Raw genomic sequence first — 23,387 nt, 5'->3', positions numbered from 1 at the left:
TTTCTGGGATATAGTACAAACGGTGTTGAATTCCCAAAATATGTGTTCAGGGTAAATCTATCAACTATTCTCAGAATTACGCTACCCTGACCTGGTGCAAAGTAGTGATCAGATTCAAAGCCACCACACTGCGAACTTCCTGATTGCGGGTATTTTCTGAATACACAGTGAGTTCAACTGGGCCCAAGCTACCTCTGTCCATTTGTAAAGGGTTTTGAAATTGTTTCTTCTCTTACGGGTGACATGATTGCCAAATCAAAAGGATATTTCTCAGTCCTTACTTTTTTGACTTCTCTGCAACAGCCAGTGTTGCTGAGTACTGTTCCCTCTTGTGTCCCAGGTTGGGGTGGAGAGGTGGAGATAAGAATGTTGCCTTCTTTTTTTGCCTACAGCCAATCATCACCTAAATTCTATCAGCTCTGCCTCCTAAACGTCTCTCCAGTCTGTCTTCTCTACTCCATCCCCACTGTCATTGCCTTAGTTCAGGTCTGCATACTCTTGGGGTTGGCCCATTGAAATAGCTTTTTTCCCACCACCTCTCCCACCATCCTCTTTCCATCCCCATCCCCCACTTTGTTGCTAAAGCCAGTTGTTTCTGAAACAATTTAATTATTAAAATTCTTTATAGTTTTCTGTCATCTACCTGATAAAATCCAAATTCACTGCTATGGCTGTATTGGTTTGCGATGGGCACAAAAATGTGGCATAACAAACGACTCCAAAACTTGCTGACTTAAAGTAACGATTTATATGCGTGGTTGTATGGGTTGGCTCTGGTGGTTCTGCTAATCAAAGCTGGGTTGATCTGTGGGTCCGGAAAGGTGGTTAAGTTCATTCCACTTGTTTCTCATCTTCCAGGGACCAGCATGTTAGCCCTAGCAAGTGTTTTTCATGTTAATACAGGAGAGCAAACCTCTTAAGGTCTAGCTCAAACTATCACTTTAGCCTCATTCTGTTCCTCGAAGCAAGTCACGTGACTGAACCAGGAGCCGAACCAGGGCAAATTTATTCTGACCTATTACTGAGAGAGACTGCAGTTATTTGTGAAAGGCAAGGATATGGGGTTGTGGTGGGTGACGAAGAACTGGGGCCCGTGGGGGTGGGGAAGCGCCTTTGTCTACTGCTGTACCCATCATTTGCATTTAACTTCCCTAAAGCTGACTTTCTAGTATAGCATCTTGAACAAAGTATATTCTTTTTTTTTTTTTTAAGATTTTATTTATTTATTTGACAGAGATAGAGACAGCCAGCGAGAGAGGGAACAAAAGCGGGGGGAGTGGGAGAGGAAGAAGCAGGCTCCCAGCGGAGGAGCCTGATGTGGGGCTCGATCCCGGAATGCCGGGATCACGCCCTGAGCCGAAGGCAGACGCTTAACGACTGCGCTACCCAGGCGCCCCTGAACAAAGTATATTCTATCCTGCTTCAGTGCCAAGCTGTTTCATATGTTAGGAACAACTTCCTCATCTCCATCCCACCCCATTTTGCCTGTCCAGTGAGCTCCTCTTCATCCTCCAAAACATAGCTAATATGTTTGCCTTTCCTTCCTTAGCAACCCCTTCTCCTGGAGAGAAGTGATTTTTCTTTCTGGGCTGTTTTCTTTCTGCATAATTTTTTTTTCCTGTAATAAAAATAAGTTGTTATTTATCTATATGGCTATCTCCTTTTTAAATTAATAAATTTTTTGGAGGGTAAGTACTAGTTTTTCTGGCCTTTGTCTCTCTAGGGCTCAGCAAAGTACTTGGCATACAAAGTTCAATGAATGCTGAATTGAATTAAACTTATGTTAGACAGAAATGACATTTTGGAAATAAAGACCAATTACATTCAGTTGCAAGTACAGAATTTTGCCTGTGCAATTTAGAATAAAGAGGCAGCTAATGTTCCTTTCTCTCTGAAGCATGGCAGTATGAAATTACTGAGATATATACTACAGGCAAATAAGGGAACTACTTCTAGAACTCTCTTTATGCTTGTAGAAGGAAAGGAAAACTAGTAGAATTCTCTTTATACCGAACTGAGCTTTTGGGTTCTGATAGAAGCAGCAGAAGTTTGATTTATTAAAAATACATAACAGATTACTCTATCATGCTCTATCCCCATGTGAAGAATTTAGTTTCAAGTATGTGTTTTCACATTTGTAAAAAAGAGCTGGGATTTTCTGCATTATTTTTTGCTGTCTTACAAATTTTTTGTTCTTGAAAAACATAAGATGATTTACAAACTAAGAAAAGATTTTTCTTACAAACTTTTTTGAAGGATAAAACTCTGCTTCCAATTTTTTTTTTCTGAAATATCTGATCATTTAGTTTACCATGCACATTTTGAAATGGAAATTACTATTGTTGTTTACATCTACTTTTCAAGTCAAATAGTATGGGTTCTTTCTTTCTTTTCTTTCTTTCTTTCTTTCTTTCTTTCTTTCTTTCTTTCTCTCTCTTCTTCTTTCTTTTTTCGTTCTTTCTTTCTTTCTTTCTTTCTTCGATTTTATTTATTTGAGAGAGAGAAAACATGAGAGAGAAAGAGATCATGAACAGGGGAGAAGTAGAGGAAGAAGCAGACTCCCCACTGAGCAGGGAGCCAGCCGGATGTGGGACTCCATCCTAGAACCCTGGGATCGTGACCCAAGTGGAAGGCAGATGTTTAATGGACTGAGCCACCGAGGTGCTCTCCCGACTTCTTTTTTAACCATGAAAAGCAATATGGTAGAATTCTCCTTAGAATGAAATGAACTGTGGGGGCACCTTGGTGGCTGGGTCGGTTGGGCGACTAACTCTTGGATTTGGCTGGGGGCATGATCTCAGGGTGGTGGGATGGAGCCCTGTGTCTGGCTCTGCACTCAGCAGGGAGTCTTCTTGAAGATTCTCTTCCTCTGTCCCTCCTCCCACACTCTGTCTCTCAAATCTAAAAATAATGCAATGAACTAATATATTCTGATGCAAAGATGTAAAGGATCAGTAATTTGATTTATAACAGACTTAATGGCTCTACCAACTCATGGAGAGTTTAACTGCTTAGTGAAGTTCACCCATCACTACTTCTCAGAATAGCTTACACTTAAGGTAGGTAGTTCTGTGTGTAATCCTCCAACAGGCATGAAGAAAAGTAACTTCTGTGAAAACTACTGAATCAAATGTGTGTTTTGAAGAGTCCTACACTGTTACGCTCACCAAATTTAAGGTGCACTCTCACCATGTTGTGGTGGACTCCAGTCCCATTAGGATGCATGGAATTTTTGATAGGACCAGAACAAGAAGCAAGTTCCCTTATCTCAAAATTTGCACTGTTCAAGGGCCTCACTTGTTTAAGAAGAACAACTGATTTTCAAATGTCTTTCGTGTTATTGTTGCCAACCCACCAAATCCTAAAGCAGTCCTAATAGAAATATTATATGAGCTATATACGTAACTTGATATTGTCCAGTATGTTTTTAAAAATTAAAAAATTTCAAAATATCATACCTAAAACATTATTTTAATATGTAATCAATACTTTAAAAGTATTGATAGAGATGGTTTATATTTTTTATTACTGTCTTTGAAATCCAGTGTATGTGTTACACTTACAGCACATTTTAATTTGGGTGCTACATTTTCGTTAGAAATAATTGGTCTATATTTAGATTTCCTAAAATTTGCAGTTGGAAAAAGTAGATTCACATACCCAAGTTTTTTTTTTTTTTAAAGATTTTATTTATTTATTCAACAGAGATAGAGACAGCCAGCGAGAGAGGGAACACAAGCAGGGGGAGTGGGAGAGGAAGAAGCAGGCTCTTAGCAGAAGAGCCTGATGTGGGGCTCGATCCCGTAACGCCGGGATCACGCCCTGAGCCAAAGGCAGACGCTTAACCGCTGTGCCACCCAGGTGCCCCCACATACCCAAGTTTTCCAAACATACTGCATTTTCTAATAATGAAACCAAGAACCCATCATTAAATTTAAAATAATTAAAATTAAAGATTCAGTTTCTCACTTTCACTGGGCACATTTCAACTGCTCAGTAGTCATGTGTGACTAGTGGCTACTGATTGCATGGAGCAGTTCTGGAAGACAGTAATAGTCTCAGGTCTTCTTCCATAATTACTTGAGTCTTTGTGCTGAGTTCAATGCCACTCAAGAACTACAAAGGAACTTGAGGTCACAGTTCATCTCTTCCCTTTGAAAAGATAAAATGAGGGCCACCTGGGTGGCTCAGATGGTTAGGCATCTACCTTTGGCTCGGGTTGTGATCTCCAGGTCCTGAGATCAAGTCCCATGTTGGGCTCCTGGCTGGCTCAGTGGGGAGCCTGCTTCTCCCTCTCCCTCCGCCTCTCCTTCTGCTTCTGTGCTCTCCCTGTCCCTCTCTCTCTCAAATGAATAAATAACATCTTAAAAAAAAAAAGATAAAATGAGGGGGTGCCTGGGTGGCTCAGTAGGTTAAGCATCTGCCTTCTGCTCAGGTCATGATCTTAGGGTCCTGGGATAGAGCTCCGCATCAGACTCCCTGCTCAGCGGGGAGCCTGCTTCTGTCTTTCTCACTCTCCCTGCTTGTGCGTGCTCTCTCTCTGTGTCAAATAAATAAAATCTTTAAAAAAATAAAATGAATATGCGATTTTTAAGATCATAAGTATGTGTTCAGAGAAAAGATTAGTGAGTGTGGATCTAGAACACATGGTGAGGTAAGACTTTGGGCTGTGAAAGTCCAGAAAGGTGTGTAGGACTGGGGAGGGATCCATGCTGGGGGACACGGCAAAAGCCCAGAGGCAGGAAAGTGCAGGGTTTGGGTGGAAAACCAAACTAAATGGGACCAATATGAGGTAGTGGTTAAGAACTTATGCTCTAAAGTCATGCTTCTTGAGTGTGAATCCTGGTCTGACATTTTTTGACCTTGACCTAATTGCTTGACCTTGGGCATATCATTTAACTTCCCTTTTCCTGTTTAATTATTAAATAGGTATAATAATATTTCACAGAGATGTTGTGAGGATTAAACAAACTAATTCCAATAAAGCATTCAGAATAGTACTTACCACCTAAGTGTTCACGAAATGTTAGGTACTGTTATTAATTGTGTGGCTATTTGCTCTTTGGAGTTTATTTATTAAAAAAATTTTTTTTAAAGATTTTATTTGTCAGAGCACACATGAACACACACAAGCAGGGGGAGCTGCAGGCAGAGGGAGAAGCAGGCTCCCTGCTGACCAACGAGCTCAATGTGGGACTCGATCCCAGGACCCCAGGACCCCGGGACCCTGAGATCATGACCTGAGTCGAGGGCAGACCCTTAACCAAGTAAGCCACCCAGGCGTCCCTGGAGTTTATATATAATAAAGCAACCAAAACCATTCTATTTGGAATTTGTACCTCAAAGTATTGAGCCCAAGTCTTTATAGACCAATTTATATTCTAAAATGTGCAACCATTTTCAATGTTTCTGAGCCTTAGTTTTCCCCACTTGAAAATTTTGGAATAATTCAACCTATTTCATAATATTACAGACATTAAATAAGGCCATCAAGGAAGCCGACTCCTTCCAGTTATTAACTGTAGCCTTGGGAAAGTTATCCCTTGAAGCCTCAGTTTCCTAATCCACAAGATAAGAAGGTGGTATCAGGATCACGTATATAATATATGTGAAGTGCTGAGCATGGTTACGGTCAAAAAATGAACAATTATTAACTTTTGAAAAGATCTTAAATCTTGATGACTCAGAGACCTCTAGCAACTCAGCAAATCTGATTAAGGGTTTCCATGGCTTGAAGTTTAGAGGCTTTTGTATTTCTAAGTACCGTAGTCACTTCTGCAGACAGGAACCAGAAAGGGTCACTTTTCATTTCCTTATACCTGTGGTTATAGAAGATAGACAAACAGGAGCCTCAAAAAAAAAAAAAAAAAAAAAAAAAAAAAAAAAAAAAAAGCAGCCAACCAATTTAAGGGAAGGTGGAGGATTGTTTCTAGTAAACAGTACCGTAGCAACAACGCCACACTCTTTCTCCCTTAGAAACAAATGAATTGCAATGAATTTAATGAATCCTTGGAAACAAGTTAGCTTTGGAAAAGATAGCTTGCCTTTCCTCTTGTTGCTTTAAGAACTAAAAGTACCAAATTCATTTTTTTTTTTCTCCCGATGCAAGACTAGCTTTATCGACACATTTTAATTCTACTGTTCTTTATTTCCACAAAACGTTAGGAGGAAACAGATTTACCAATCACCATATTTAAAATAGTGTATTTTCATGTGATGATTCTCAACCACTTATTCATGGTCATCCTTTAACTGTAGGTCACAGAGTTGTTCTTTCATGATACTTGAGCGATTTCCTTCACATTTGCAATCGATTTACTGTAGTTTTTACAGAATTAAAGATCTCCATGTTTAGGTGATCATTCAGAGCCTGGAACTTTAGAACACTTGCAATATCAGCAAAAGGCCAAGACAAAATTATGGCAATATTCCTAGTTAGAGTTCTATATTAGTTTCCTAAGACTACAATAACAAAATACAACAAACTGGAGTGGCTTAAAACAAATGAAACTTATTCTCTCACAGGTCTGAAAGTGAAAAGTGTGAAATCAAGGTATTGGCAGGGCCATGCTCCCCATGAAGTCTCTGGGGGAAAATCTTTCCTTGCCTCTTACTAGATTCTGGTAGCTCCCCGCAACCTTTTGCATCTGTTGCATTCTTTTGGCTTGTAGCTGCATCGTTCCAGTCTGTTTGTCACATGGCCATCTTCCCTGTGTCTCCTCTGTCTTCAAATTGTTCTCACTTTATAAGGAAACTAGTAGTTGGATTTAGGGGCCCACCTCAATCCAGTATGGCTTCATTTTCACTTGACTATATCTGCAAAGACCCTGTTTCCAAAAAGGTCACATTCATAAGTACAGGGATTAGGAATTCAACATAATATTTTGGGGGGCACAGTTCAACCCACAACACGTTCCTACTATTATGAGACAATACCACAAGGACAGTGAAAATGTATCCTTCACATACGAAATTTGTGCCACCCACTGATTTCCCAACTCTCTAGCTTTAATCTACTAGGGAGAAAATGGTAATCAGTATTAGGGGTACAGTTTATGGACACGTACAAGAAACTTTATTGGTCAATATAAAGTTTGACATGTACTGAACTCCTACTCTGTGCCAGGTCCTTTGCTTGGTGCTAGAGATAGAAGAAAAGGGTACCCATCTAACTCTAGTAGCCCTCCACGACTTTGGTAACAGTAACAGCCTTATGTTAATAAAGTGAGCAAACCAGTTATCCTCAATATCTCAGCCAATAAAATGAACCTAGAGAGACCTCCATTAAATACACAGTTTTGTTATATACTGCCTATTTCAGCAAAACCTGTGAAAGTTGAGGGGATTACGTCCTTGCTGAATTAACTTTTTTGAAGTTAATTATAAGTCTTTGGAACACTAGGGGAAAGCAAAATGGAAAACAAATCACATGGAAAAAGGGTAAGGTTCCTGTCAGCTATTTTGACTTCCTTGCTTTACCGACCCTTAACCCCTCACCAAGTAGGAACCAGTGATGTTTGTTTTGCTTGGGTGCCCCAAAGAGCAAACACATTTATCACCAACACTTAGAGTTGCCATTGTGGGAAGGTCCTTATTTCCAACCCACTCTGGATATGTTTTATGCAATTATAGAATTATTTTAGAATTAGGAAGGAAAGAAATTACCTTTGGTGAGAGTCAAAACACTTCATTTTTATAGGTGAAAGAAAGCTATAGAATGTGACTTGACCAAAGCTATGCAACTGTAGTAGTCAGGACTTTAAGCTCTGTAAGAGAATTGACCCTGTTTCTCATTACCTTGTATTCTGAGACTAGCGTGTGCTTAGCAAATAGTGAGTGCTCAGTAAGTGTGTGCTAAGTGAATGAAACAATTGGAATAATGAATGGGTAAAAAATACCTCTTTTAAGTACTCTTTCTTTTGCCATAATGATCTCCAATTATTAAACAGATCTTAAATTCCTAATAAAAAGCTTCAAGTTAGTCTAACAAATGTTCAGACATCATCATTTATCCATGTGCTATTAAAACAATTATTTAAAATTATTCTTTAGTTTGTGTTCCATATTATCCGATGGTCTCAGCTTCTGCTCTCAACATTTTTCTGGTCTTTATACTTTTTGCAAATTAGGCAGAGGAAGAGGAGCTAAATCATAGATCTAGCTCCCAGATCTGTTCACCCACTAAGCCTTTTACAATAGCTGTTATCTGGTCCCAGCTGTTGTGCTAAATTTAGGATTTTGGATTATCTGGAAGTGTTCTTTCTGTCTCCCATTACCAAGGTTAATTGAGAAGTGATTGTAGAACAAGTAAAATTTCATAAAGGAAACTACATAATACAGTATTCAATAATATCAAAGTTAGATCCATGGGGAGTTAACATTTGTACCAATTACGTAGATAATAGAACTGTTGCCATTTGTCAGAAGTTTCTCTTCATAATACCAGAACATTCCCCTGAGAATGAAATGTAACTCTCCTGAATCTTCTGCCCTGTCTGGGTTAGATACAGTCTTCAAGTTAATCACTGCAGTTGTCTATGTACTTTTACTGTACATATCAAAACCTCTAGAAAATTAGTATTTTTCCATAATTGGAATTTCATGTATTTGGTAGAGAGAGGCAAAAAAAAAAAATGCAATTTCCAATCTTGTACTTTACAAAAAAACTTGTCTGATGTAAAAGTAATACTGCAAGGCTTTGGAAACCACAGAAGAGTACAAAGACTAACGTAAATCATCTTCAGACCTACCCTAATACTTTCCTGTTTTGATTCTTGTATGCAAAATTACTTCTAAAAAAAAAAACTTTTTCAGATGAAACCAAAGAGCATTGCAAATTTTGTACTTCTCTTTGTCTCTGTTTTAAGCTCACAACTCCATATGTACTTTGTCTATAAACTGAGTAGCTAATAGCTTCAGCCCTTGTTGGTACTGCTTTTTTTAATTACAGCAGATCCTTGTCATCTGTTTGTGTTTAAGTGATGACACGACATCACAACACGAAATGTCATCATGTCACATTGTTATAGGACAACAAAATTACAGCTCCTCAACAATAACACGGTGTCAAAAGTGTCCTCCTGCCGTGAGTCAATGTTTTAGACGTTATAAAAGTTATTTTTAGCACAGCGAGTATCTCGGGAGCTTGGGCTCCGAATCCTACTAAAATCTCTAGTGATTTGGGGAAATCTAGGGTGAGAGGGGCTTCTTGTCCTTAAACTCCTCACTCCTTGCGCATGGCTGCCCACTCTCCCGTCCCTGCCACATTAGACCCGGGTTCCACCATGTGCTGCAATCCAATCGGGCTCGGTCACAAGCCAGAGCCAACATCCCAAGTGGAGGAGGAGGAGACTATAATTATCCTTCACGTCTGGGGCAGGCCCTGGATGACATCTCCCCAGTTACCCCGTGCTCTAATAGCGCAGCTCCGGTTCCTGGTCCCAGACGCACCGCAGCTGGCTCTCAGCGCAGGCAGGGCCCGAGCGCGGTCGCAGCGCCCGGGGCCTCTCCAGCCTCCCGGGCTCTGCCGGCCCCTCGCAGCTGCCATCCCCCGAGCCCTTGCAGCCGCGGGCACCTGCACGGAAGCCCAGGCCCCCCGGACTACTGCCCCGGGGCGCGCGGGGCGCGGGGTGTTACCATAACAACCGGGCGCCCGCCGCGGAGGCCGCTGGGGAGGAAGTGACGAGCGGTGGGTTGGCTGTTGTTGGGACACGTGACCCGGGCAGTGTTTTGACAGGGCAAACAGCAGAGAAAGAACTGGGCGAGCGAGGGGGATCGGGAGCTGGGGCGCCAGAGCTAGAGACAGCGGGCGGGCGAGGAGCTGGCAGAGGCGCGGGGCAAGCGGGCCGGCCGGGGCGACGGGCGGGCGAAGCCCGGGGGCCGCGGGGCTCGGGTGCGAGTCGGGCAGGGGGACGGGCTGAGCGCTGGGAGCGGAGCGAGGCGGCGGCTGAGGCGGGGGTGGATGGCCACAGGGGCGCCGGGGAGCCGCGTCGGGCTTGTGGTCTCGGGCCCCCATGGTCCTCTAACGCAGCCCGGGGGGCCGCTGCGCGCCACACTCCGCTCTCGCCGGCCCTGCGCCTCTCGGAGCCTCGGGTCTGAGGTGGGAGTGTGATGCGAGCCGCTGGGTGAGCGGCGGAGAGAAGTGCCAACAGGAGGAGGGTTTGGGACGGGAGAGCAGAGCGAGTTAGTCAGCAGAGGTCGGCGGAGGGAGCCATGAAAACAACTCTCCGGCGGGGAGAGGGGCAGGCGCTGCGCTCGGTGCGGCGGGGCTGAAGGAAATCCGGGGCCGTGGAGGGACGGAAGGGGCCCGCAGAGGGCAGGCTGCGCCGAGCAGGGGCGAGCGCCCAGCCGCAAACACCCGTCCTGGGGCCGACCTCAGGCCTGGCCACGCAGGCTGGGGGCTTGGTCGGGGGCGACCCGGGACAGCCCAGTAGAGTTCGTTTGGGGCTGGGGGCTGGGCGCGAGGAGATGACTCGCGTTTCTTTCTGACCCTTTTATTGTGTAAACTTGGCCGCGCTTGCTACAGGAAGGCTAGCCAGAGGGTAATTATACAGGTGAGGCCCTGCGGGGCGGGCGGAGCTCCTGGCGAGGCGCTAGGGGTCTTGAAGAGTTTCCAGGCACCAGGACGGAGAATTTCTATACCAGCCACTGCGGAGGTGCCACTGTTCCCAGCGGCATTTTTTACAAAGGGGTTAGTTAGCTTGTGTTGCTTGAACCTTTTTTTCTCCTTGCCTGTACGTCCAGGTTATAAATAGATCTTTCTTTGGTTCAGAGACGCTGTGTCAAGGAAGGACACTTTGGCCTGGAGAGCACACGGGCGGGGAAGAGGGGTGCTGGGGCCCGAGGAGATGGGGGGGGGCGGTGCACAGAGTTTTGCTTTTTTCAGAGCTGCCGATGGTGCTGTCACCGCAGTTAGTGCCAGGAAGAGGCCTGTTAACAGTAGGTTTCTTGCAAGGTCCGGGTGTCGGAGCAGGACTAGATTAATTTTATTTTGGTCCCTTTTAGCATTTTGAAAACGGAGCGCTAGCCACAGAATCAGCAGCAAACCTGGTGAAAGAACCCACAAGTGTATTTCACAGCACCCTGGGTGGAAATTGGATGTGAAAATGAAGCCAGACCGAGGTAAATGACTTATTTAAGAAGGATTTTTTTTTTTTTCTTTCTGTGCCCCATTTTGTAAGTGTTAACCTAATTTTGTGGCAGGATCAATTCTTTGTCTATTACATGTGACTACTTGCTTCTGTTACAGGTTCCAGCTGGTGAGATAGAGAAGGGCATGTGGAAGGAAAGTTAGGTTCTAGGTGGGAGGATATATTCTTTAAAAGTGTAAAGTGGTAGTTTCGAGAGATACTCTAGTGTAACTCAAAATGTGATGATCAAGAATAACATTTATATCTCAGGCACAGTAGTTGACATCATTTTAGATTTACATTACTAATTTTTAGGTAGAGTCAATCTAACTTCAACTTTAAAGTTTACAAACTTTTTCAACTTGAGAATTTGAACTTGATAAATTGAGAAAATTTAAGATTGAGTTGACAAATACCGTTTTATGGTTATTGCTTTTATTAGCTGATTTTTGTGCTTTAGGCAAACTTTGAAAGTTTGCAAAGTACTCCAGGGCCTTATTTAAATATCAGTGTAAGTAAATGGGTCATTTCCTTTCTAAACCTGTATTTTCGGGATTTATTAGAATAGTGCATACTCTGTTTTTCAAGGACTTCAACGGAATTAAAAACTAATTTATCAGTCTTCTTTTGATTAATGGCAAGGACCAAGTTGAGAAGATTATTAATATAGTAGTAGTTAGGAGTGAAGACTTTTCAGTCAGATGGGGGTTTGATTCCAAGCAATACTGTTGGAAGAGTATTTTTGTATTTGGTAGGGAGCTGGACTAAATGACAGAGTTGAGGCTTTAAGATTGGAAATATTAATTTATCTTCCTATGAATTAAATGCTCATTTTTAAAAAGCTATGTAATAAACTGGTTATTTCCGTATTTTTTTTTCAAAGTGTATTAAAAGATAAATTTTATTTTCTAGTTAGAATATGTCTTTGGTAATGGTGTCTTTTAAAATGCACTAGAAAGAAGTGGAGAAAGCCATACTTAAGGTAGTGGTTTAAATTAGTTTTAAGTGTTTGGCTGTTTCTTAAAATCAGCTATGTATGCATGAAAATACTATCAAGTGTATTGTTACTAAAGAGGTTGCTTGTGTAAAATGCCAAGTTGAAACTTCCAGATTATATTGGTGACTTTGGAAAAATGGCCCTAAGATCAGTAATTGCATGTCAGAATAAACAAGCAAATAAAATCAAAGTTGCTATTTGTTTTGGACTTCTTGTTGTTGTTAAAATTTGCTTTAAGGTTGTAAGTAGCTTAAAAAATAATTGCGCACATCTCTATTTTAGCCAAAACTAGTACCAAACACAATAAAATGTTATGTGTGTGCATGTGTGTTTATATATGCTATAGGGGTGTGTGTGTATACACACATATATATGTGTGTATACACACACACCCACACACAAATACTGATTACTAGGAAAAATGAATACATTTATTCATTAAAACTCAGAAGTAACTTTTTTCTCTTTAAAATTTTAGCTTTCTTTAGCATTATGATGTAAAAATGATAGAATTGCAACTTTAGTATTGAGACTCTATTTCATAATAATAATAATAATATGGGTTTTTAGGCCCATGGCCTTAAAGTAATGTCTTTTATTTTGCAAAATAGTATAGATAAACAGAAATAAGCTTTTCACAAAACATACCCTTACTATGTGAGTATGGTCTTGGATTTTCTGTTCTACTTCTGTTTTTAAAATTTGCTGTCACAACCCACTGAATTGATTTCTTGACCTGTGGTTGCAAAGGCACAATGATGGGCAATACTTAGCTAGATGACAGTAATATTTCATTTTTTTTCCTACATTGGTGTCTAAGAAACTGTGAATTTTATATATAATTAAAACTTTACTCTTTAAACGCCAAAAATATATTTTCAATTGTAATCATGATATGTGGGCAGACCTCTAAAATGGGGGTAGAAATGCCCTATTGAGAATTTAAATTTATGAGCTTTTTTTTTTTTTTTTTTTTTTGCCTCTAGCTTAAATCACTTCAGCCTTTTTTTTTTTTTTTTTGGTTAAGATCTGATTTTTAAATTCTCATGCTGTCAACAGTCTTTGTTGTTAAAATGTTTATTCTTGCCTCCATTTAATTTCCCTGCTTTTAGTCTCTGGGCTAGAGAACTCAGTAGCCATACTTAACACTGAGTTCTCTATAAAATACGAGTAAGTAGGAGAACGCTTCAGATTTCTTTCAGAATCTGAGTGAAGTATGTGAATTCCAGTGTAGAGAGAGACTGAGATATTTGCTTAGCAGGATACAGCTGCGCTTCAGGGAGTTTCTAAATAAGTCGTTGGTTGGCTAGTTAAAAAAGTCGGTTTAAGTAAAGAACCATAAAAATAACAGCTTTAATTATTTCACCTGTCTTTTTATCTAGGCTCAAGGTTCTTTAGAGAGGTAAAATGGGATATGTTTCTCAGAGTTATGTATGATCTTTCTTGTATAAATCACACCAATAATATAAACCTAAGATTTCTAGTCCCCACCTCCCTTCCCCTGAGATTTCTAGTTTTGATTTCTTAAACGTAGAATAAGACTTTGCAGAGCAATCTGAGGATGACATCTTTTACATTTAAAAACATTTTAAAATTATTTGTTAATGTTTCACAGAATTTTATGTGTCTTGTATACAGAGAAGTCAATAGGAAATTGTTTTGGAGGAAGAAGGAATATATGTTCATCAAATATGTTCTTTCCAAAGCATTCAGCAGTTGTCACAGAAATAACTTTTTTGTACTCATTTCATTGGTTTATATAATATTTAAATAAATTAGTTATTATAAATAGGGTGGTATAAACAACTTTTGAGTACAGACACCAGATTCTAGTTAAGCGTACAACTCAACTAGCAGAAAAAGAAATGTGCAGACAACTGGAAAGTACCCTATTTGCTGCAGTTGTCTGCCAGTTTGCTTTTATGGAGGCTATGGAAAGCATTGGTGGATCTGATTAAGGGAAAGTCACTTAGGAGAGCTCCTACTGTACTTTCAGATAATTAAGATGTTACTGTATAGGATAAAGGCTACATTTCACAGTAGTTAATAGTATTTTACCACAGTCTGAGGTAAAAAAGAAAAAGAAAAACAAAAACAAAAAAATTGGGGGGGGGGGCAGAGAGAGAGGGAGAGAGAATTTTAAACAGGCTCCATGAGCAGCACCAAGCCCCACCAGGCCTGGGTCTCACAACCCTGAGATAATGAACAGAGCCGCAATCAAGAGTTGGACATTTGACCAACTAAGCCACCCAGGCTCCCCTAAAAAATATTTTTTTTAAATTTTAAAGTAGTTACATAACATTACTTGGGCAGTGTAGCCAAAGATGAATCTTTGATGTTATCATTAGCACATCAGATCTATGTTTGTGTCCTCATTCCATTACTTGTTAGCTAGGTAATCTTCATCTAATTACTTAATCCCTGAGAGTCTCAGGTTCTGTGTACAATGAGAATAATTCTAACTTTTCATAGTTGTTAGAATGAAATATGACAGTGGTTAGCACATAGTAGGTTTCAAATAAATGGTACCTTTTATCATGTTGAGACATTTTAGATGCTCGGGACGCCTGGGTGGCTCAGTTGGTTAAGTGTCTGCCTTCAGCTCAGGTCATGATCCTGGAGTCCCAGGATCGAGCCCCGCATTGGGCTCCCTGTTCAGCAGGGAGTCTGCTTCTCCATCTGCCCCTCACCCTGCCAGCGTTCTCTCTCTCTCTCTCTCTCTCAAATAAATAAATAAATAAAACTTAAAAAAAAGACATTTTAGATGCTTAATGGTTGGCTAGTTACAAAATAATGTTCAACAGAGGAAAGGAAATACATGTGCAATATAACCTCATACTCTTTTGTTGAGCATTCATAGTGCTAAGGTTCAAGCAGATTTAATCGGCTTTTAAAATATAGTCATCTGAGAAAATATAAAAGCTATGAAAGGATGCTTCACATATGTATAATTTCTTTATGCTGTCATTTGTAATTATAATTATAGCTTAAAATGTGGGGGGGAGGAATAGGTGGACTAAGCTTCCTGGGAATAGATTTTTAAATCTAATAAATGCGTTAACTGCTGATCAGAGCCAGGCAGCTGGGAGGTTCAGCAATGTTACTCTACCTTATACTCAAGGATACAAAGTTTGGACCTAGACTTAGATAGATATTGAATGCCCAGTATTAGAAGTATGAAGCACGGCTTTTACATAGAAACAATGAAAATATTTTATGTTTTTAATGTTTAATCATTATTTGTGTTATAAAGGTGGTATTTCTAAAGTCCTAAATTTTTGGTATTGTATGAAAATCTAAGTAGAATAAAAATCTTTTTATTTTAAAAAATAAATGTTAGCTTGCTATGCTTTATGCTTTGGTTAGAAACAGTTTTTCACCAGACATATCTAAGGATGTTATCTGAGCTTATCAGCAATTACAAAAGACCAAGACCTATAAAATCTAGTAAATCATCAAGAAATTAACAATTTAAACATACTGTTTCAATTCATATTTGAATGCATATTATAGGCCATTTATGATTCTCAAACACTATTGGTGTAAAACCTGTTCCACAAATAAAATACCAAACAATTAGATGTTTTTTGAAGTTAAAACTGAGAAGAGTACTGTCTTAGTTTTTTCCCCTGTTATAGATTGAATGTTTATGTCTCCTCCCCCCATCCCCCACCAAACGCATGTGTTGAAATCCTAACCACACAAAGTGATGGTGGTAGGAGGTGGAGCCTTCGAGAGGTGATTAGGTCATAAGGATGGAGACCTCATGAATGGCATTAGTGCCCTTATGAAAGTGGCCCAAGAAAGCCCTTCCGTCATCTGAAGTTATGGTGAAAAGACAGTCATCTATGAGCTGGCTAGCTCTCACCAGATTCTGAATCTGCTGGTGTCTTAATTGTGGATCTCCCAGGCTCTGGATCTGTGAGAAATAAGTTTTTGTGATTTATAAGCCACTAGTGTTTGGTATTTTGTTGTAGCAGCCTAGTGAATTAAGAGACCCCACCCCCTCCCTTTTATTATAATGAAAGTTTAGGTTTTAGCTTTAGTATTACAGCAGCTTATGAACTTGCTTAGGGTATACTGCAACCCTGTTAGCCTCAAGCAATTCCTTCCCAGGCGACGGAGATAGGAGGAAAGAACTGGTAAGACTTAGAAAAAAAATAAGAGCAAGGGAACTAGTTGCCTTGCTTATTTGCTGAAAATAGTTCATTGTTAGCCAATGTAAACCAAACAAGAGAAATGACAGGTGTCTGAGGAAAAGAAATGTTGACTAGATTAAGTTGAGCAGCCTTTCATGAAATTCCCAGGTGGAGGTGGTGGTGGTAATATTAATGGTAATAGCTAACTCTTGTGCATACTATGTGCCAGGCAGTGTTCCAAGTAGTTTACATGTGTAATTCATGTCATCTTCACAGTTGCTCAAGGAAGTAGATGTTTTTGTCATCTCCATTTTATAGATCAATGAAACTGAGTCACAGAGAGAGATTTGGTAAGCTACCCAAGGTCACACAGCTAACAAGAGGGCTCACCCAGATTTGAAGCAGGCTCAAGTATATACTCTTAATCCTCTGATGGGTAACAGCAATGAGTTATGTTAAAATATTATAAAAATACTGGTACCAAACTGGCTTGCGGGGAAAACAAAATAGTTCTGGTAAGTATTGTGATCTTGGAAAACTTATCTTCTCTGCTTCGCCTTCTTCATCTTTACAATGGGGGAAGTAATAGTACCTTACTTAGGGTTATTTTCAGGATTAAATAAATGTATTTAAGGTGCTTAGAACTATGGCTGGCACATAGTAAACATTCAAATCTGAACTGCTTTTGTTATTATGTGACATACTCTAAGAAGTCAGTTCTTTAGAGAAAGCTGGGGAGGACAAAAAGGGGCTAATTCAACTGTACGTATTTTGTAAACACACTGTGATCTGCAGTCACAAGTTACTCTTGGTCTATCCTCCATTTACACTGATGGTCTTGACACATTAGTAGCTGTTAAATAGTTGCTGACTTGATATAACTTCTGAAATTAGACACTAAAACGGGATAGATATAGACATTCCCTGTCTATGTTTTCGCCAGTCATCTAGTAAGAAGGAAATGATTCAGTGGATGGAACACTGTCATTTCTTTGAAGCTTGAGAAAAAAGATAATTGGAAGGCAGACTTGAGAGGCTAATGTGTATATAGGGCGCATGATTTAAAAGGTGATTTCCTTTTCAAAAAGTGAAGAAAGCCATGGAACCTGAGCATTCTACATTGTGAGCAAATATAGAAAAAAATGATTAAATGATTTTATTTACTTTTTTGTCTTCTCAACTTTGTATCTAGTTATGGGAATGCCCCCCCGCCGCCATTTGAGGCTGAGGGTATTAAAAAACTGAGGTAGTATGTAAAAAAAAAACAACAGGTTAATATCAAACTTAGAATTCTAACTTAATATTGATCTTTTTTTGTAGTGAGAAAGCAGAATTGTAGTACCTGGGACAGTACTTCTTTTTCAGTATGTAAACCAAAGTCAATTTCTCAATAGTTAATTCTGTCTTTGCTCAAATGAATGAAAAATCAGAATAGTTCCTTCGTTATATCAGACTTTCATATTAAACTGAAACAGGATAGACTGGGTAACAATGCCAGTACCAAGTCAAAATATTAGTGATCGATGTGTAATACTAATGATACTTAGCAATAATCCAAGTTGAGTTTTTTTCACATTTTCCTTTTTATATGAAAGCTATTCATCCAGTAATAAGGCTTTTTGCGTTTTTTTTTCTCCTTGTTCACCATGCCCAGCCTCACTGACTACCTTGTAGGTTTTGATTATCATTCAGGGCCTTGTATGGACTATTCCTTCTGCCTCTAAAAAGCCTTTCTCTCCAGGCATCAAACGGATGGCTCCTTCTGATCTTGGCTTAAATGTCATTTTTCAAGGAGGCTTTCTCTGACTGCACTATCTAAAGTGTGCAGTTAATGTTAGCTGCTGTTATATTTATTAAACTAGATGTCCTTTGTTGTGCTGTCTCAGCACTCTGTTTCCTTCATAGAAGTTACCACATTTTGTAATTTTTTTATTGTTTGTCCCCACAACTAGATTTTTTTTTTTTAAGATTTTATTTATTTATTTGACAGAGAGAGAGAGACAGCCAGTGAGAGAGGGAACACAAGCAGGGGGAGCGGGAGAGGAAGAAGCAGGCTCCCAGCGGAGAAGCCTGATGTGGAGCTCGATCCCAGAATGCCGGGATCACGCCCTGAGCCGAAGGCAGACGCTTAATGACTGCGCCACCCAGGCGCCCCCCCACAACTAGATTTTAAGTTCCCTGAGGCCAAGAACCTTGTCTCTTGTTCAGCTGTGTTACCATCACCTAGCAGATATCCTTATATATGGTAGATTCAGTGTAGGTGAAGGGAGGTGCTTAATATACATTCGTTGAACGGATGAATGACTAGTGTTTCCAAGTGTTTTTGGAGTAAATAGGAGTAGAAGCAGAGGTCAGCAATCACTGATTGTTGTACTCACACCTAGTGAAATTCTGCCAGTTTAGGGATTTGTTCGAATTATTGACTATTAGGCTATTATCACAACTTTATGCACAATTAAAAAAAATAGAATTTAAATACATTTTCCCATAACTTAAAGGAAGGTTATATTTTTAAATTGAATAAATCTCATTGAATTAAAACACTGTGTTGTAAAATAACAAAGGAGTAGGCAAAAATTATTTGGTATAGGCGGTCCCTGTTTGTACACATCTGATTAACAAATGATCCACCCACAAACATTTGCTAGAAGCTCTCTGCCATCCACCCATCATGCAGAATTTGTTCCTGTTGGCTATTTCTCTAGGGAGAGAGGTTAAATTGGTTGAAGAACTTCAGGTTTATGAGTACAAGAGGTAGGGTAGGTTAATAGAAAAAGACTCAAAAGGATTTAGGGTTTAGATTCAGGACCCATTCTGTCACTTACAGTTCTATGCTTGGGTCAAGTCCTAGACCTGTTTTCTCTTCCGTAAAGTGTACTGGGCTCAGAGTGTTGCTTCTGAGCTTTAGGTGAGATTATGTGTCAAAGAACTTGATAAGCTATGAAGTGCTGTGTATGTTGACTATGACTAGTTTACCCAGTGGGCATAGTCATTTGTGTAGATGACCAAAGGGCCAGGTGCTCCTAAGCACAGCTAACTGCATCTTAGTTGGGGACACTCAGTCTAAACATCCATTCACAATGTGCCTGATTTTTACTATTTTTAAAGTTATCTGTCTCCTGACTGAAGTTATACCAACTAGAGTTTCACTTAGATTAATAAATGTATATTTACACATTTTTAGGGAATATTGAAATGATGACCATATTTTGGTATAAAATTAGCTCACTGGGTCCTTTTTAACAGCATGCTATAGAGCAGGAAGAGTTAAAATCCTAAGGCTTGAGGGTCAGACAGATAGAAATTCTAACTTCAGCACTTAACCAGCCAAACGACCTTGAACAAATGGCGTAGCCTGCCTGAACTTAAGGTCTTTTCGTTCTAACACCATCAGCCTTAAGGACTGTGGTAGAGATGAACTGAGAACCTGTGGTTCAGCACCCTCGTATATGCCTAGCACAGGATAGGGATTGGTAAGTGTTTTACTTCCAGGGATACACAGCTTGAATCAGCTGCACTGAGGAAATGAGTGTTTTCATGCTCTGTTGTGAAGACTAGTCATTACAGGCATAAGAGATCAACAGATCCTTATTGTTTGTTACTCTGAAACTTGTATTCTGCAATATACAACTAGAGGAACTCAAAACCAGCATTGAGCTACACATCTGTGATGTCCGTGCAGTGAGAAGAAAAGTAGGTAATTGGAACACACCAACTATTTCTGGGTGATAATACACCATAGTGAACATTTAGAGCAGCGTTAGGGTAAAGAGATTGAAGCAGAGGTGGACACTGGAGGGAGGTTGAAAATATTAAACTGAGATGGTGCCCCAAATTGGTTTTTTCTTCATTTCAGAATATTACCCAGGATTGATTTAGTGCTTGGAGCATGGGCCCTTCTACTTTGAATTCAGACTTCTTCCATGCTGCTGCAAGTAATGGTCGTTGTTGGTTAAAAACCCTTTGGTAGGCTAGCCTGGGAATCTAGTCATAGTCTAGTCATATTCACACTATTAATAAGTAATATTTATTCCAAGTATGACCATTATTTGGATGTAAACTTATCCCTTTGTGGGGCACTTGGCTGGCTCAGTCAGTCATCCAACTCCTGATTTCAGGCCAGCTCATGATCTCAGGGTCCTGGGATTGAGCCCCACATTGGGATCCCCGCTTAGTGGGGAGTCTGCTTGTCTTCCTCTGCTTCTACCCCTCGCCCCACTCATGTGCTCTGTCTCTGTCTCTTTCTAAAATAAAAAAATCTTAAAAAAAAAAAAAAAAACCAAACAAATATCCCTTTGGGAGCACAACTGATTTATCATTGAGGATTAACATTTTAAATTAATATGAAGTTTCCACTTTTATTTTCCCACTTAACGAACTTATATATTCTTGAATGGAATTAAAATTGGTTATCAGTATCTGAAATCAGGCCATTTATAAAGCTTATCCTCACATCTAGAAAATTCTTTTACATTTTTTAACCAAATTAGCAATTTTCTTTTGTGAAGTGATATCATACTTCTTTTTCTTTTCTTTTCTTTCTTTCTTTTTTTTCTTTTCTTTCTTTCTTTTTTTTTTTTTTTTTTTTGAGAGAGAAAACGAGCAAGCATGAGCAGGGGTGGGGGGCAGAGGGAGAGAGAAATTATGGCCTGAGCTGAAATTAAGAGTTGGACATTTATTTTTTATTTTTATTTTATTTTTTTTTAAAGATTTTATTTATTTATTTGACAGAGACAGAGACAGCCAGCGAGAGAGGGAACACAAGCAGGGGGAGCGGGAGAGGAAGAAGCAGGCTCACAACGGAGGAGCCTGATGTGGGGCTCGATCCCAGAACGCCGGGATCACGCCCTGAGCCGAAGGCAGGCGCTTAACCGCTGTGCCACCCAGGCGCCCCAAGAGTTGGACATTTAACCAGCTGAGCCACCCACGTGCCCCTCTAGTGGGTTATTTCTATCTAAATTTATAATAGTAAAAGGGTATTTAATTTTAGCACTTAATATTGGCAAATTGCTTTTTTCCCCCCAAATTTTTATTTAAATTCTAGTTAGTTAACATACTGTAATATTGGTTTCAGGAATAGAATTTAGTGATTCATCACTTAGAGTATAACACTGAGTACTTGTCATGACAAGTGCCCTCCTTAAGAATGGTTTTCTTAAAAATAACTTTAGGTTAAAACTCTGTATCATATTTGGTGTACTTGATGAAAGGTTACTGATGCACAATATTCTGATTTAATCATTTTACAAAAGAATTGGCTATAGATTTCTTTAAGCTTCTACATTGCTTGCTCTATTTATATCTAATTAAAAAAAAATTTAAACCCACAGAAAAGTTGAGTCATACCTTTTCATAGGTTAATTGTGAACATCTTACCACTTTTGTTTTCTCTTTCTCAGTAGGTCGGTGGGTAGATTAGATAGGTAGCCACAGGGGGGTTTTCATTTTTATTTTTTGTTTTTATAATTTGACAGTAAGTTGTAGACATGACACTTCACTCTGAGTACTTCAACATGGAACCGACTGGTATCAGTATGTGAAAGCTGACTGTGTACATTTCTTCCCATTTCTGAATCAAGTTAGTTGCTTGTAATCCTCAATAGTGGCCATTTACAACATGGGAATTGGCAATGCTATAAACCAGGTTTTTTCCCTCTCCAGAGCCAGTTGTTGGACATTTCCCATTACAGCACTGCATGTACCTCCTAAAAGTAAGAATATTCTCCTGCATACCTGCAATGCATTTATCATACTCAAGGAATCAAACACTGGCACAATGCTAATATCTTATGTACAGTTTATATTCACATTTCCCAAGTTATCCCAATATTGTCTTTAGTCATGTTGCCTTTTAAGGAAGTAAATTGCTTCCCGTTACAGAAAAGAAGTTAGACCCTGATACTGAACAACGTTTAGAAAGGTTTAGATTATACTGTAAGAATATGTAAAGGTAGAAGTGAGTAAAAGAATTGGTGTTTGAGGAAAAAAATTAGGTCATGTATGTAGGACAGTTAAGATATTGTAGATTTTTCCTTATTTTATTGAGCTTTAAAAAAAAAATCACTTGGACAAAATATAGAGACTAGTGAGTATTGATGAAATTCCAAGATTTTTTTTTTGATTGAAAAGAATTATATTTGAATTGGGAGGAATTATGTTTTTAATCCTAAAGCCTCAGGCTACCTCTCTGACCTCACTTTTTTAGTGTTCTAAGGTCCCTGCACTCTTGGCACCTTGATCTTGTTCTTCAGTCACCACAAGCACATTGACATCGTGGGGCCTTAGCATTTGCTGTCCCCTTCTGGAATACATGTCTCATGACCCTGTCCTTCATTTGACTTTGTGTTCAGTTGTCACCTCCTCAAAGAAGCCTTCCTGACCCTCCTATAAAAAGTACAGCTCTTTTATTTTCTCTATACTGCATTACTCTTCTTCGTAGTCCATATCACTGCTTGACCTGATGTTCTTTATTTATTTATTTACTTTTTTGTTTTTCTCCCCAATAGGAATGTAAGCTTCATGAGGGCAGGGACTTAGTGATGTTTTTCACTGCTGTGTTTCCCGATGTGTGGACTGATGCCTGACATTTAGTAGCTGCTCAATAAATATTTATTCTTAAATGAATGTTTGCATGAATTTTAGTATCTTTGTGATATACCATAAAACTCATTACTGCTGGAAAATTTTATGCTTTTTTCCCCTGTGACTTGTTAGTTTTATAACCCTAAGAATTAACTCTCCAGTATCCGTTTTTGTTTCTAAATGGGAATATATATGCCCACTTCTCAAAGTTACTAGAGGATCAAATGAAATAACTACACAAACATAAGACACTTGATAACTGAATAAATGGTAAAAATGTCTACCACCAGAGTTTGTAGGAAATAATTTCAGCTGGGGTGATTAATTTCATGGCACAGACTCTTTGTCAGAGACAACAGCTGTATTGAGAGTCAAGAGGCAGGTATGTTTGGGATAGGTAGAAGTTTCAGAAATTGAGACAGGGGGGCGCCTGGGTAGCGCAGTTGTTAAAGCGTCTGCCTTCGGCTCAGGGCGTGATCCTGGCGTTCCGGGATCGAGTCCCACATTGGGCTCCTCCGCTGGGAGCCTGCTTCTTCCTCT

At 39.6% G+C, this 23,387-nt stretch overlaps 1 protein-coding gene across 14 annotated transcripts in view; it reads left to right on the top strand.

Moving 5' to 3' along the window:
• Positions 1-23,387, top strand: part of ATOSA (atos homolog A) — a 116,540-nt gene that overhangs the window by 17,341 nt on the left and 75,812 nt on the right. For 3 of the 14 annotated variants that reach the window (XM_048219351.2, XM_044391014.3, XM_057306344.1), the window contains exon 2: positions 11,005-11,121. In XM_048219351.2, the coding sequence (XP_048075308.1) occupies positions 11,106-11,121 (16 nt within the window). In that variant the 5' untranslated portion in view covers positions 11,005-11,105. Of the gene's footprint in view, positions 1-9,423; positions 9,689-9,780; positions 9,893-9,938; positions 10,691-11,004; positions 11,122-23,387 lie in introns of those variants that run through there. The other 11 variants (XM_048219357.2, XM_044391015.3, XM_026518510.4 and 8 more) reach the window with 7 other exon arrangements.

Source organism: Ursus arctos, unplaced genomic scaffold, assembly GCF_023065955.2.
Source record: "Ursus arctos isolate Adak ecotype North America unplaced genomic scaffold, UrsArc2.0 scaffold_36, whole genome shotgun sequence".
Classification (NCBI taxonomy): domain Eukaryota; kingdom Metazoa; phylum Chordata; class Mammalia; order Carnivora; family Ursidae; genus Ursus; species Ursus arctos.
The sequence above is the reverse complement of the archived record's forward strand: the minus strand, read 5'-3'. Positions and strand labels throughout refer to the sequence as shown.